At 41.5% G+C, this 13,418-nt stretch overlaps 1 protein-coding gene and 1 long non-coding RNA gene across 2 annotated transcripts; one reads left to right on the top strand and one right to left on the bottom strand.

The window, feature by feature from the left end:
* Nucleotides 1-6,230: 6,230 nt before the first annotated feature.
* LOC114091503 (uncharacterized) lies at nucleotides 6,231-12,781 on the bottom strand. The gene is made up of 3 exons (XR_003582503.2): nucleotides 12,733-12,781; nucleotides 8,385-8,542; nucleotides 6,231-6,306 (listed from the first exon to the last, which is right to left on the bottom strand). It is a non-coding gene; the product is annotated as an uncharacterized lncRNA (long non-coding RNA).
* Iqcf6 (IQ motif containing F6) lies at nucleotides 9,571-10,158 on the top strand. Its single transcript, XM_027933991.3, has 2 exons — nucleotides 9,571-9,645; nucleotides 9,790-10,158. Exons 1-2 carry the CDS (start codon nucleotides 9,571-9,573, stop codon nucleotides 10,156-10,158), a joined length of 444 nt encoding a protein of 147 aa, XP_027789792.2.
* Nucleotides 12,782-13,418: the final 637 nt, after the last annotated feature.

The raw sequence follows: 13,418 nt of genomic DNA on the forward strand, positions 1-13,418 counted from the left end.
AAAAGAAATAAAAAGGGTACACTAAAAGATATCTAACACAAAGGATGCAGTAATGGAGGAACTGAGAAATAACAGGTTATAACATATAAAAAATAAATAGCAAAATGGCAGAAGTAAGCCCCTTTTATTAGAAATTATATTAATTTAAATTAGTTAAAAGGAAAAAAACTCCTTAGTCAAAAGGCAAAATGGCAGAATGGAGGAAAAGAAAAATGACCCAACTATCTCCTTTATACAAGAGGCTGTCTTTAGATCCAAAGACACAAATAGGTTGAAAGTGGAAGGATCAGCCAGGCATAGTGACACAAACCTGTAATCCCAGCGGCTCAGGAGGCTGAAGCAGGAGGATCACAAGTTCAAAGCCAACCTCAGCAACTTAGTGGGCTCTAAGCAACTTAGCAAGACCCTGTCTCAAAATAAAAATTAGGAAGGGCAGGTTATGTGGCTCAGTGATTAAGTGCCCCTCAGTTCAATCCCTAGTACAAAAAATTAAAAAATAAATAAATAAAAAAGGTGGAAGGATAGAAAAAAATATTCTAGGCAAAGAATCCAAAAGAGAGCTGGAATGTGTCTACTAATATTAAGCAAAATAGACTAAGACAAAAAATTATAAGGAATCAAAGAAAGACATTATGTAATTATAAAAAGAGTCAGCTGATCATGATATAACAATTGGAAGAATACAAGTAACAATGTTGGCGAGGATGTTGGGGGAGAGTTACACTCATACATTGCTGGTAGGAATGCAAATTGGTGCAGTCACTCTGGAAAACAGTATACAGATTCCTCAGAAAACTTGGAATGGAATCACCATTTGATCCACTCCTCAGCATATATCCAAAGAACTTAAAATCATCATATTATAGTGACAGGGCCACATCAATTTTCATAGGAGCTCAATTCACAATAGCTAAGCTATGTTCCCAACCTAGGTGCCCTTCAATAGATGAATGGATAAAGAAAACATGGTACACACACACACACACACACACACACACACACACACAATAGAATATTACTCAGCCTTAAAAAATGAAATTATGGCATCTGCCAGTAATTGGATGGAACTGGAAACTATCATGCTAAGTGAAATAAACCAATCCCAAAACACCAAAGTCCAAATGTTCTCTCTGATATGTGGATGCTGGCTCACAATAGGTGCTGGTGGAAGGAGAGTGTAGGATCACCAGATTGGACAGGGGGGAATGCGGGGAAGGGAAGGGAGATGGGAATGGAAAAAACAGTAGAATGAATTTGACATAACTTTCCTATATTCATATATGAATACACAACCAATGTAACTCCACATCCTGTACAACCACAAGAATGAAAAGTTACACTCTTGTATGTATAATACGTCAAAATACACTCTACTGTCATATGTAACTAAAAAAGAACAAATGAAAAATTATATGTAAAAAAAGATATAATGATTGGGGGTAGAGGTAGAGGGCTTGCCTCACATTCATGAGGCCCTGGATTCCACTCCCAGCAACACACACACACACACACACACACACATATACATACACAGATATAGTAATTATAAATATACGTACACCTAACAAGAATCCCCAAAATAGATGAAACAGAAACTGGCAGAAATGAAGGTAGAGGGGTTGGGGATGTAACTCATTGGTAAAGTACTTGTATAACAAATATGAGGCTCTGGGTTTCATCCCAAGAACCACACAAAAAAAAAGGAGAAAAAAAATGAAGGGAGAAATAGTTCAAAACCAATCGTTGGATATTTTAACATCCTACTTTCAATGATGAGTAGATTGACTAGACAAAATATATACATAAAAGAAATAACATTTGGCCATCATTTTACAGTAACCAGACCTTACAGAAATAAATAGAATATTGCACCCAACAACAGAATTCTCCTCAAGTGCATACAATGTTCTTCAGGATACACATGTTAGCCAACAAAACATTTCTCAATAAATTGAAAAAGATAAAAGTCATATAAAGCATCTTCTCTGACCACAACAGAATGTTAATATAAATTAATAACAGAAGGAAATCTGAAAAAGTCACCTATTTGTGGAAATCAGCAACACACTTTTAAACAAGTAATGAATCAAAGAAAACTTCACATAGGAAATTAAGAAAACACTTCCATATGAATGAAAATAAAAGCACAACACACTAAAACTTGTGGAAAATAGAAAAAGCAGTGCTCAGAAAGAAACGCATAGCTAGCTACAAGTGCCTAAATTAAAAAAGAAGAACTATCTCAAATTAACGCATAACTTTCTACTTCAAGAAACTGGAAAAAAACAAAAGCAAATAAATAGCAACAGAAGAGAAATAATAAAAATTATAGCAGATATAAATTTTAAAAAGCAATAGAACAACAAAACCAAAGTTAATTGGTTAAAAACATCAACAAAATTGACAAAAGGTTAGCTGTTCCAAATAAAATAGACAAAACTTAAAGTCTTAACATCAGGAACAAAAGTGGGGTCATTACTAGCACACTTCTAGAAATGATAAGGATTATTCAAGAATACTATGAACAACTGGATGCCAACAAATTAGACAAAATGGTCAAATTCCTGGAATCACACAAACTACCAAAACTGAATAAAGAAGTATTAGAAAAATGAATAAATCTATAACAAACAACGAGATTAAATCAGTAACCAGAAAACTTTCCACAAAGAAAAGCCCAGGACTAGTTGGTTTTACTGGTATATTTTACCAAACATTGAAGAACAGACACCAATCTCTCAATAAAATTCTTCCCAAAAATAGAGGAAGAAAGGCTGACTCATTTTTTTGAGGCCAGTATTACCTTGTAACAAACACCAAGGACACTAAAAGGAAAGAAAACTGAACACCAACACTCTATAAATATATATGCAAAAAGAGCGCTTGCCTAGCATGTGTGAGGCACCAGGTTCGATTCTCAGCACCACGTATCAATAAATAAAATAAAGGTCCATTGACAACCAAAAAAATATTTTTAAAAATATATAAATGCAAAAATCCTCAACAAAACTAGCAAATCCAATCCAATAGCATATTAAAATGATTATATGCATGACCTAGTGGGATTTCTCTCAGGAATGCCAGGGAGATTCAACATGTGAAAATCAATGTTAACACACAAAATTAATAGAATAAACAGAAAAATAGTTATCTCAGTCAATGCAAACAAAAAGAATTGGACAAAATCCAACACCCTATCATCATAAAAAAACATTCAACTAACTATTAATATCTATCTGCTTTAATTGCTGCTACTGAACATTATACTGAAAGTTATAGGGAGAGAACTAAGCAAGGAAGAGAACTAAAATGTATCCAAATTAAAAAAGAATTTAAATTATCTCTATTTTTAGATGACATGATCCTACTACCCAGAACAATCCACACCAAAAAATGTTTAGAGCTAACATTCTAACTCAGCAAAGTTGTAAGATACGAAATCAACCAGTAAAAATCATTTATATTTCTATACATTCACAGTGAAAAATTAGAAAACGAAACTAAAAAAACAATTCTATTTATAGTAGCATCAAAAAAGAAATTCTTCAGGGTAAATTTAACCAAACAAGTAAGATCTATATAAATGGAAAGACATTTCATGTTCACAGGTTGAAAACTTAATACTCCCCAATTTGGTCTACAAATTCAATGTAATCCCTATCAAAATTCCAATTGTTTTTTTTTCTTTTTCTTCACAAATTGACGAACTAATCTTAAAGTTCATATAGAATTGCAAGGGATCCAGAATAGCCAAAAACAATAAAGAAAAGAAAAACAAAGTTGGAGGACTCACACTTTCCAATTTTAAAACTTACTACGAAGCTACAGTGATTGAGACAGTGTGGTGCCAATAGAATAGAACTGAGAGGCTAGAAATAACACCATACATGCATGTTCAATTGATTTTCAACAAGGGAAGTAAGACTTAGGGAAAGAATATTCTCTTTAACAAAGGTATTGGGACCGGCTTGGGAGGTTGAGGCAGGAGGACCTCGAGTTCAAAGCCAGCCTCAGCAACTTAGCAAGGTCCTAAGCAACTCTGTGAGACCCTGCATCTAATAAAATACAAAAAGGGGGTGGGGATGTGGCTCATTGGTTAAGTGCCCCTGGATTCAACCCCTGGATTCAATTCCGGATACTAAAAAAAAAAAAGTGTTAGGACAACTGAATAACCTCGTGCAAAGGAATAGTTGGATTCTTACCTTAGAACATTTACAAAAAGTAACTCAAAATCAGTTGAAGATTTAAATTTAAAAGATCAAACTATAAAACTTTAGTAGAAAATAAGCAAGTGAATCTTAATGACCTTGGGTTTGGCAATGGATCCTTAGCCGTGACAGTGAAGTACAAACAACAAAGGAAAAATAGGTAAATTAGACTTGATCAAAATTAAAATATTGGGCTGGGATTGTGGCTCAGTGGTAGAGCGCTTGCTTAGCACGGGTGGGACCCGGGTTCGATTCTCAGCACCACATAAAAATAAAGGCATTGTGTTGTGTCCATCTACAAAAAAGATTCATATACTCTCTCTCAAAAAAAATTGAAATATTTTGTGCATCAAATAACATTATGAAGAAAGTGAAAAGATAACTGACAGTATGGGAGAAAATATGTTCAAATCACACATCTCGCCAGGGTCTGGTGTCTGGAATATATGAAGGAATCTTACCATTCAACAATGAAAAAGGTAAGTTTGATCATGCATCACTTATATAAGAATGTTTCAGCCAATGACAAGACTGCAAAAGCAATGGTGGTCACATAAGATCGTATTGCCTAGTGATGTTGGCGCTTGGTTTGTGTAAATATGTTCTGTGATATTTGCACAATGATGAGATTGCCTAATGGCACAGTCTCAGAACATATCCCCATTGTTAAGCAACACCGACTGTAAAAAATGGGCCAGGACTTGTATAGACATTGCTCTGAAGAAGATATACAAATGGCCAACAAGCATGTGCAAAGATGCTCAACAGCACTAGGCTGTGGGAAATGAAAATCGTAATCACATTGAGATGCTACTTCACACCCACTAGGATGGCTATGATTTCTTTTTCAAAAAAGAAAATAACATGTGTTGGTGAGGATGCAGAGGTTGGTGGGAATGTACTATAATTTGACTATGTGAAAAACAGTTTTGCAGTTTCTCAAAATATTCAATCCAGAATTACCATATGACCCAAAAGAATCAAAAACAGGCATTCAAACGAATACTTGTATATAGATGATCACAGCAGCACTATTCACAATCACCAAAGAGTGGAAGCAATTTAAATGTCCACCAACAGATGAATATAGAAACAAAATGTGGTACATCCATACATTGGGATATTATTCAACCATAAAAAGGAATAACATACTAATCCATGCTCCAACCATGTTATTTGAACAGTGATAAAACTGTCTAACAAAAGGCTACGTATTTGATGATTCCATTTCTTTGAAATGTCCAGAATAGGTAAATCCATAGAAACTAAAAGCAGATTAGTGATTGCTACAAGCAGAGATGGGAGAAAGTTAATGAGGAATGACTGCTTAATGGGTACAGGGTTTCTTTTTGAAATTAAAAACTAGACTTAGTGGTAATGATTTTAGAACACTGTGAATGTACTAAAAGCCACTGAATAATACAGTTTAAAATGGTTAAAATGGTCAATTTTGTGTTGTGCTACTACAATTAATTTAAAAAATACACAGAAACACAAAAATATATATATTTCTTTAGGTTCATAAATGCTTTTCATATAAATATATAGCTAATTGTCCAGGATACCCTCCAAACTGGGAGCAGTAATAACAGAAAAGAAAAAAATGATCACTAAGGGAAAATTTGCTTTAAAATGTATGAATTTCTATAAGAATATATTTATGTTTTAAGTGTTTAATTTGAAATAAATTATTTTAATAGAAAATGTAAGTCAATATGTACAGGGTATTAAGTTTGGTGGAACAGATCGGTGAGCAAATTTAATAGGAAATTCACTTTCCACTTTATATGTTGCTGCACTTTGAAATTTTAGCAATAGGTATATACTATATTTATAATTGGGAAAAAATCAAGCAAGAACAAAAGAAAAGAAACTTGGGAGGAAACAGAGATTAAGGATCATGGTCTGCGACACTTAGTAACAATCAGGGAATTTGTCTTATCCCCATTTTAGTCCATTTCTTATAACTATAATGAAATACCTGAGGGCTGGGTAAGTTTATAAAGAAAAGAGATTTATTTAGCCCATGGTTCTGGAAATTCAAGGGCACGACACTGGCATTGGTTCAGCTGTGGCAAAGATCTCATGGTGGATGGCACTGCAACGGGAGTGTGGGTGGGAGATAAAGAGACCACGTCACAAACAGGAAGCCAAAGAGCAATTCAGGGGTAGAGCTTGTTCATAATTGACTTTTTGAAGAGCTCACAGATCCCGCAAAAACTACCTTAATCCCTTCTGAGGGCAACATCCCCAATAGCCTAAGGATGTCCCACCAGGGCCTGCCTCTTAAATATTCCATTTCCCAACACCACATCCCCAGAGACCAAGCTTCCAATATATGAATCCTTGGGGGACACACTCAAACCATATCCAAATCATAGCACCCCAACACATCTGCTATTGCTTTGTGAATAACTGCCGAACTATGAACATGAAGGAGATAGGCAGCTTTTTCCAGAGACATCCAAGAAGACAAATCCAGGATATCATAGCAACTGTTAACCAGACCAGAGTGGAGGAGGGAAGAGATACCTGAGGGAGGGTGGGATGTGGCATTTTGACCCTGGCAACCCTGTCTGGTTGGGCTGAGCCTCAGAAAGCTGGCCATGTCCACACCCCTGTCCTAAATGATCTCTTCTGCAGGAGTGCACATCTGACACTAAGACTGACAGTTTCATAGAAAGATGACCATCTTTGGGATGGCTGGTAGCTGTGCTCTGCTCACCCAGACTGAAGATTAAAGTGTTGTGTTCCTGGAGACAAAAACACTCAGGGTCGCCCCAGGGGAACTGGGATGCATGAAATAACCAACAAGAGACAGAAATACCTTTTTATTTGGGGGTCCTATGACGGATCCTCTGACCTTAAGGGTCCACAGAAAGAGAGAGAGAGCTGATCCTTTTATTGAGGAGAAGCCATTCTAATGAGGCAAGGGGTCAGGTTTCAGGGGGTTGAGTGATGTCTGCTGTCAGCAGGTTGATTGACACATCTAGGAAGGCCACACCCAAAGGCAGAGCAAGAGAAGGGACACATAAAGGGAGTTTCCATTGAACATTCTATCCCAAACAGGGCAAAGGGGTAATATCACAAAGGAACAGGTGAGCATAGCTCCACCCATGGGGCTGCAGGAAGACACACCTACACATGAGGACACATTCTGCTACTTCGAGGATCGGGGCAGCATCCAGGCCACTACGAAAGTGACCGACAGAGCCTCTTCCAATCATGGAAAGGAAAATGAGCGACCACCTCCCATATTAAAGGAAGCAAGAAGATGCTGTCTTTTGAAGACTTTGAACATGGTGCAAAGCAGTCATTTGGTGGATGGTGGACCAGAGAATCAGTAAGACATCCAGTACCAGATATATGGTACAAGGCAGTAGAATCCTCAAATATATATAAACAAGAGCCATGGAAAGTGAATGGCCCTACCTGCCCCGGCACCCAGCAAGCCCTCCTGCAGAAAAAGGAATGATAAAAGGCATGCTAAAACCGAAGCCAGAACAGCCTTCCAAGTCCCAAAGGACTGGCAGCATCTCTGCACCACCTGTGTCTACAAATCTAATCCTAACTCTCAAATCCTAGAAGCACAGCTCTTTGTGAGGTCCTAAGAGAGATCTGGCTGCACAAGAGCGCTTCTATAGCATGGCAGGACAGATCCAGGTTTTGTGAGATCTGAAGCTTCTATCATTTGGAAGACCTGCTTTAAGAAAAAGCACACAAAATTGCACATACAAAATTGTGTTTATCTAGGACAAGAAAAGAAGTCAAAACAAATCTCAATTTTTTTTAAGTTGGCAAGTACCACAAACACAACATGATATTTACATTAACTGTCCCACCTCTATATTTGTCTAACATTTTTAGCTGCATATCCTTTGAGTGCCTCTTGATATGATGATTTTACAACATTGTTTTCTATGAAAACTTGTTTATCATTGACATTTGGGATGCTTAAAACACAGGATTCCTCCCACTGAATTACACACTGTTCCTAGTTGTTCTACTGGTTTTTGCCTTATGATTATAGTGATTCTGATAAATTCTATTTCACAAAATTCCCATTAAAAAAGCATGATATGCTTATAATTGTACCATTGCATTGTCAAGTGTATCTCTGACAAAATGGAAATTTATTTCAATCAGGAATCCATGAGAATATAATATTCCACTTACAGTTTTATGTGTCCGGTCACAGGAAGAATTTTCTTCCAACTATCTTCTTGCTTCAAACTTTCAAAATTCTTACTTTTCCCCCTCCTGCTCATGTACTTCTGGTGCTGGATACTGTAGGACATGCTCATATCACAGTAGCGGCACTTGTATCCCTTCATCTCCATGCCATGACACAAGATGAATGAACACATCAACTTGAGAATCACTAGCAAGAATTTATCTATTCTGAAAGATGACTGAATCACGTAAGTATGCACTGCTAGCAGCAATCCAAATACATCCCAACTCTGCTATCCCTTTGTCACATCCTGAAAGAAGCTGTCATTCCTCACCACCTACCAGGCAGAAAAGGGTGACAGAGTAGTTAGAGGGAAAAGAGAGAGATCCTCTCCAGTTGCAGCTAAAATATCTTGCTTTTATAAATTTTACACACAAAAAAACATTTGCTTCTGGGAACATGTCACTTGGGCCCCTCCCAGGATCCCTGCCTCTTAAGCTCTAGGAAGTCCATGCTGGCTTGAGTATTCTCAGAGTAAGACCCCTTCACTGCCACTAGGAGGAACAGACTAGAAGGTGGAGAAGAGCAAGATTTCAGATGCCCATTGGGCTTGAGAACTAAACTGAAGGCAAGAGGTAGTCATAGGCCCCCAGAATGATGGCAAACCATAAATAAAGAGGTTGGTCAATCCATTAGGTAATACAACAAGGGAAGAGGAGAGAGATGGTTAACCTATTATGACCCATATATATAGGACACCTATATAAAAAAAAACTTAAATTGAGCAATAAGTATACCATTTTATGGGCACTTTGAAATAAATGTGGTATTTTTAGAGTCTTTTTTCTTTTGAAAAAAGAATTAAGAGGTGAATCATTAGAGCATTTGAAAGTGTGTGTGTGTATATATATATATATGCATATATGTATAAAAATATACATAAAGGATCATAAACTCTAGATTATGGTTTTCAGTCTATTTTAATGCAACTGTGTCAATTTCAGTGAACTAGTCTCCAAATTGAACACTTGGGATATAATGGGTTAAAATGCAGACAGGCCCTGATGAGGTGCGGGCTTTTGTATCAATGGGCGGAGTCCAATGACCGGGTGTGACTAACAGTTGAGGGTGGGGCTAATGACTAGGGTGGCCTAAATGATAGATGAGTGGACTCTAAAGACCAGGGCCATGGACACAGAAGAAACTGTGAATGAGGCCCTTCCAGAAGAGAAGTGCCTAGTAGATAATGAGCAGTTTCTAAAGGTGAGTGGGGGTTGGACATATGATGGATGGGGCTTACAAACAAGAGGGCAGGGCCACCTAGGCCTCCTGAGCACCAGAAGTGGGCATAGGGACAGCAGAGTGCCCCCACTGAGCATATCCATGTTCTTCCTTCCCACTAATCAGTTAGAGAAGGCAGCCATAAAGATTCAGTCATGGTGGCGTGGCAACATGGTGCGCTGGACACTACTGCATGCAGCACTCAGGGCCTGGGTCATCCAGTGCTGGTGGAGGTCGATGCAGGCCAAGATGCTGGAACAAAGACGGCGCCTGGCACTAAAACTCTACACCTGCCAGGAGTGGGCAGTGGTGAAGGTGCAGGCACAGGTTCGAATGTGGCAGGCCCGCAGACGCTTCCTCCAGGCACGCCAAGCAGCTTGTGTCATCCAGTCTCACTGGCGCTGGCATGCCAGCCAAACCCGGGGCCTGATCCGGGGCCGCTATGAGGTCAGAGCCAGCCGGCTGGAGCTCGACATCGAAATCCTCATGACCTAGGCAGAGCCAAGGAGACTGGATCTCTCTCCCAATAAAAAGACTTAATGACCACAAACTTGCCCTGGGGAGGTCAGACCTGTGGAAGAGGGCTCAGTCCCTCCGTTTCCTGCCTTCCCCTCAGAAAGATACCTGATGGGGTTTAGAGCCCCTGTCACCAGGAACACACCAAGGCCCCTAATGTCCTAATGTCAGACTTGGCCAATGTTGCACCAAAAGAGATCCCAGGGCCTAGGTCAAGTCCTGATGTCTCAGTCAGTCTGACTTTGGGCCCCTCCACAGTGGAAGGAAGACTTGGGCTTATATTTCTGCAGTCCCTGCCTAGACATTTCTATGCAGAGTAGGGCACCAGGAAGTCTGGCTGCAGCCAGAGCCAGCTGGAAGACTGGGATTCTTCAGGCCTGTACTGCAGGGCCCTGAGGGCCAGTACAGCGCTTGACAGGAAGCCTGGAGGACTGGGCACCTCAGCTGAACAACAGCAGGACAGGAACTGTTGTGTCTCTTGGGAGGTGAGGGGGAGGCAGTCAGCCAGAGCTAGCCCCTGGAAAAGGCCAGAGCAGGAGTTGATGGGCAGCTGCTGTGTCGGCCACCTCCCTTCCCTGGGGCTAAATGAGGCTTCCCTCCTGCTGCTGGTCATTTCCTGGGAGAAGCAGGCAGGGAGTGAATGTGGGTGGGTGAGCAAGCAGGGCAGAACTGGAGTGGGCAGAGGAAGGATAGCTTCTGCCACTGGAGGTTATGATTTGGGGCATAGAGCCTCTAAATCCCACCGTCCTCTGAAGCAGCTGTGCTGTGCCCTATCTCTCCCAATCTGCACCCCACCCACTCTCCCTGACTGCCAACTTTTCTGCTGGGCCTGTATCAGTAGGTGCTGATGGACCTCTGCTCTTCTGGGTCCTTCCTCTGTCTCTCCGCATCTGTGGGTCAACCACCTCTCAGCTGGTCTCACAGTTTCTGATTTGTCATCCAGGGCTGAGTCTCTTACTGTCACCCTGAGTCCCTCAGATGTTTGTCTCTGAACCTCCATCCTGGAAGTCTGAGGTCTGTGACTCTCCCCAGGGTCTTTTGAATGCGGGGTGGGAGAACCAGTCAGGAGGTATATAGGGACCAGGGGTCTTCATGGGCCTTGAGACTGGTGAGGTCTTCCCCAAACCCAAGCCCCTTTCCTTGTCCTCTTCTCTCTCTCTCTCTCTCTGTGTGTGTGTGTGTGTGTGTGTGTGTGTGTGTGTGTTTGGTTGCAGGTGTCCGGAACAGCTGCGGCAGATGTGAGGGTTCAGGGTGAGGTAGCTGGAGATGGCAATGATACAGCTGGGTACCTGGACTTTCTGATTGGATTCCTTTCTTCCAAGGGATACCCTTCTGTAACTTAAGGCACACTCTCTTCTCCCCCTGCTCATAGCAGTGAGTGATGTTGTTGAACTTGATGTGAATTTTGTATGACTAGCCTTGTAGAAGAGAGATGAGTTTAAAACCTGTGTTGGAAAGGGTTGATAATTCTGATTCTATACCTGCGTAGAATATTGGCAGCCCCTAGGTTGCTTGAAGAAAGGGGGAAAGAGACATTCTCCCAGAGATTCTGCTTTGGCTGGACTGGTATAGGCCTGGGCATCAGGATTCCAATGTGTGGCCACAGTTTGGGGACTGCTGAATTAAGCCCTTCCCAGCTGACCTATGTAGTCTTCCTTGAGAATAATCATATGAAATTCCAAGCTGGGCACAGCAGGTTCAAGGACATAGACTTCTTATTCTCTGAGGAGCTAAGAATGCAAGGTGAAACCAGGATCTAGAAAAAGTACCACTTTGGATCAAAACCCCTTGGAAGCAGAAAGGTATAGCTCCTCCTGTTAGCTGGAAGGTGATGGGAGGAGATTTGGGGGAAAAGTAGGCAGGACCTCTTGTCTGATGGCACCGCATACATGTGAGCAATGGAGACTCGGTCAGGGATCAGACCTAGAAGGCCAAGTTTCACCCAAAGCCTTAACAACCACTTTGAGTATCTCTCCAGTGGTTGGGGTCTTGAGAAGCCAGGGATGGTCTGGACCTGTGGGTGGGGACATTGGAGAGTCCCCAAGACAGAGGAAGTGAGTGAGTCCAAGAGGGAGACAGGGGAGAGGCTCCTCTTTCACAGTGAGGCCTCTGACCAAAGTTGGCTAGTCCATGGAGCCACCCTTTCCTCAGGTGGGGTGAGAATGCAGATGGAGCCCTCAAGAGGCAGACCCCACAGACCCCTGCTGCTCCTCCATCCCATCATTGAGAATTAAACTACATAAGTATTTCTTCCTGAGAACACATACACTGCAGCAGGGAGGGAGGGCAGGAATGAGTCTCAAGGCACTCTAAGGGGACCAGATATACCCACTCTTGCTTCTTGACATGGCATCCCCAAGAGATATGTGCCCTAGGCCCTCTTAACTACAAAGAAAATGCTGACCCTCAGACTGGCCCAGGCCACAGGTCCCTAAAAAGGTAGTTAGTAAGCAGGGTCCCTATAGTTCCCCTATAGTTCCCTTTGAACTTGGGAAAAGTCTCTCCAGATGGAATATAGTCTCTTTTCCCCGGGATCCCACCCTGTGCTCTTACTTGGTACATCACCAATCTCAGCTCTGGTCCAGTGGCTCCAGCGTCTCCCTCCTGCCGGTCTTCTGCTTCTCTCTGTCCCAAAGGCTAAAACAGAGATGAGATGATCACAACCAATGCCACACCATGCCAGGCAGCTTGACTGGACTGACCAGCATTCTGATAAAAACACATGTACACGTGTACCCTGTCCACACCCACCAGGGTGGAAACGTCTGATATAGCAAAATCTATATCAAATACAAACAGAACACCAAGTACAAACCAGAGCTGTCCGGGGCGAACTGGAAGGTAGTATCATCCTATAGTAAGCCTTGGCTTGCAGAGGACAGCAGGAGGCAGGGGATGGCCAGAAGGGCAGAAAGAGAAAGTGTCAGCCACACAGAAACAAAATCCTAGCTATGGCCCTGAGAGGTAGTGTGAGGAGGCTGAGAGGCTACTGCAGCTATTGCTCCTCCTCTGCCCCTGTCCTTGGGTCTTCCTGATAGGCATAGGGAGATCTGAGAATATACCCCGGGGAGACTGTGTAGCTCAGAGGTCGAAAAGGAGCAGCCAGCTTAATTCTCAATGATGGGGTGGAGGTGCCCAAGTGGTGGGTCTAGGGGCTGCCCTATGAACCCTGAGCAGCCCACTGTGGAGTTATGTTGTAGCCAAGATCCCTAGACTCTAAAGATGGGGTGGGGGGCAAG

Source organism: Marmota flaviventris, chromosome 8, assembly GCF_047511675.1.
Source record: "Marmota flaviventris isolate mMarFla1 chromosome 8, mMarFla1.hap1, whole genome shotgun sequence".
Taxonomy (NCBI): Eukaryota; Metazoa; Chordata; class Mammalia; order Rodentia; family Sciuridae; genus Marmota; species Marmota flaviventris.

Excerpts from the sequence above, each read along its gene's own strand:
- Iqcf6 (XM_027933991.3), top strand. The coding sequence starts at position 9,571 with ATGGACACAGAAGAAACTGTGAATGAGGCCCTTCCAGAAGAGAAGTGC. Across the intron at positions 9,646-9,789 it reads ATAATGAGCAGTTTCTAAAG|TTAGAGAAGGCAGCCATAAA; the intron begins GTGAGTGGGGGT and ends CCCACTAATCAG.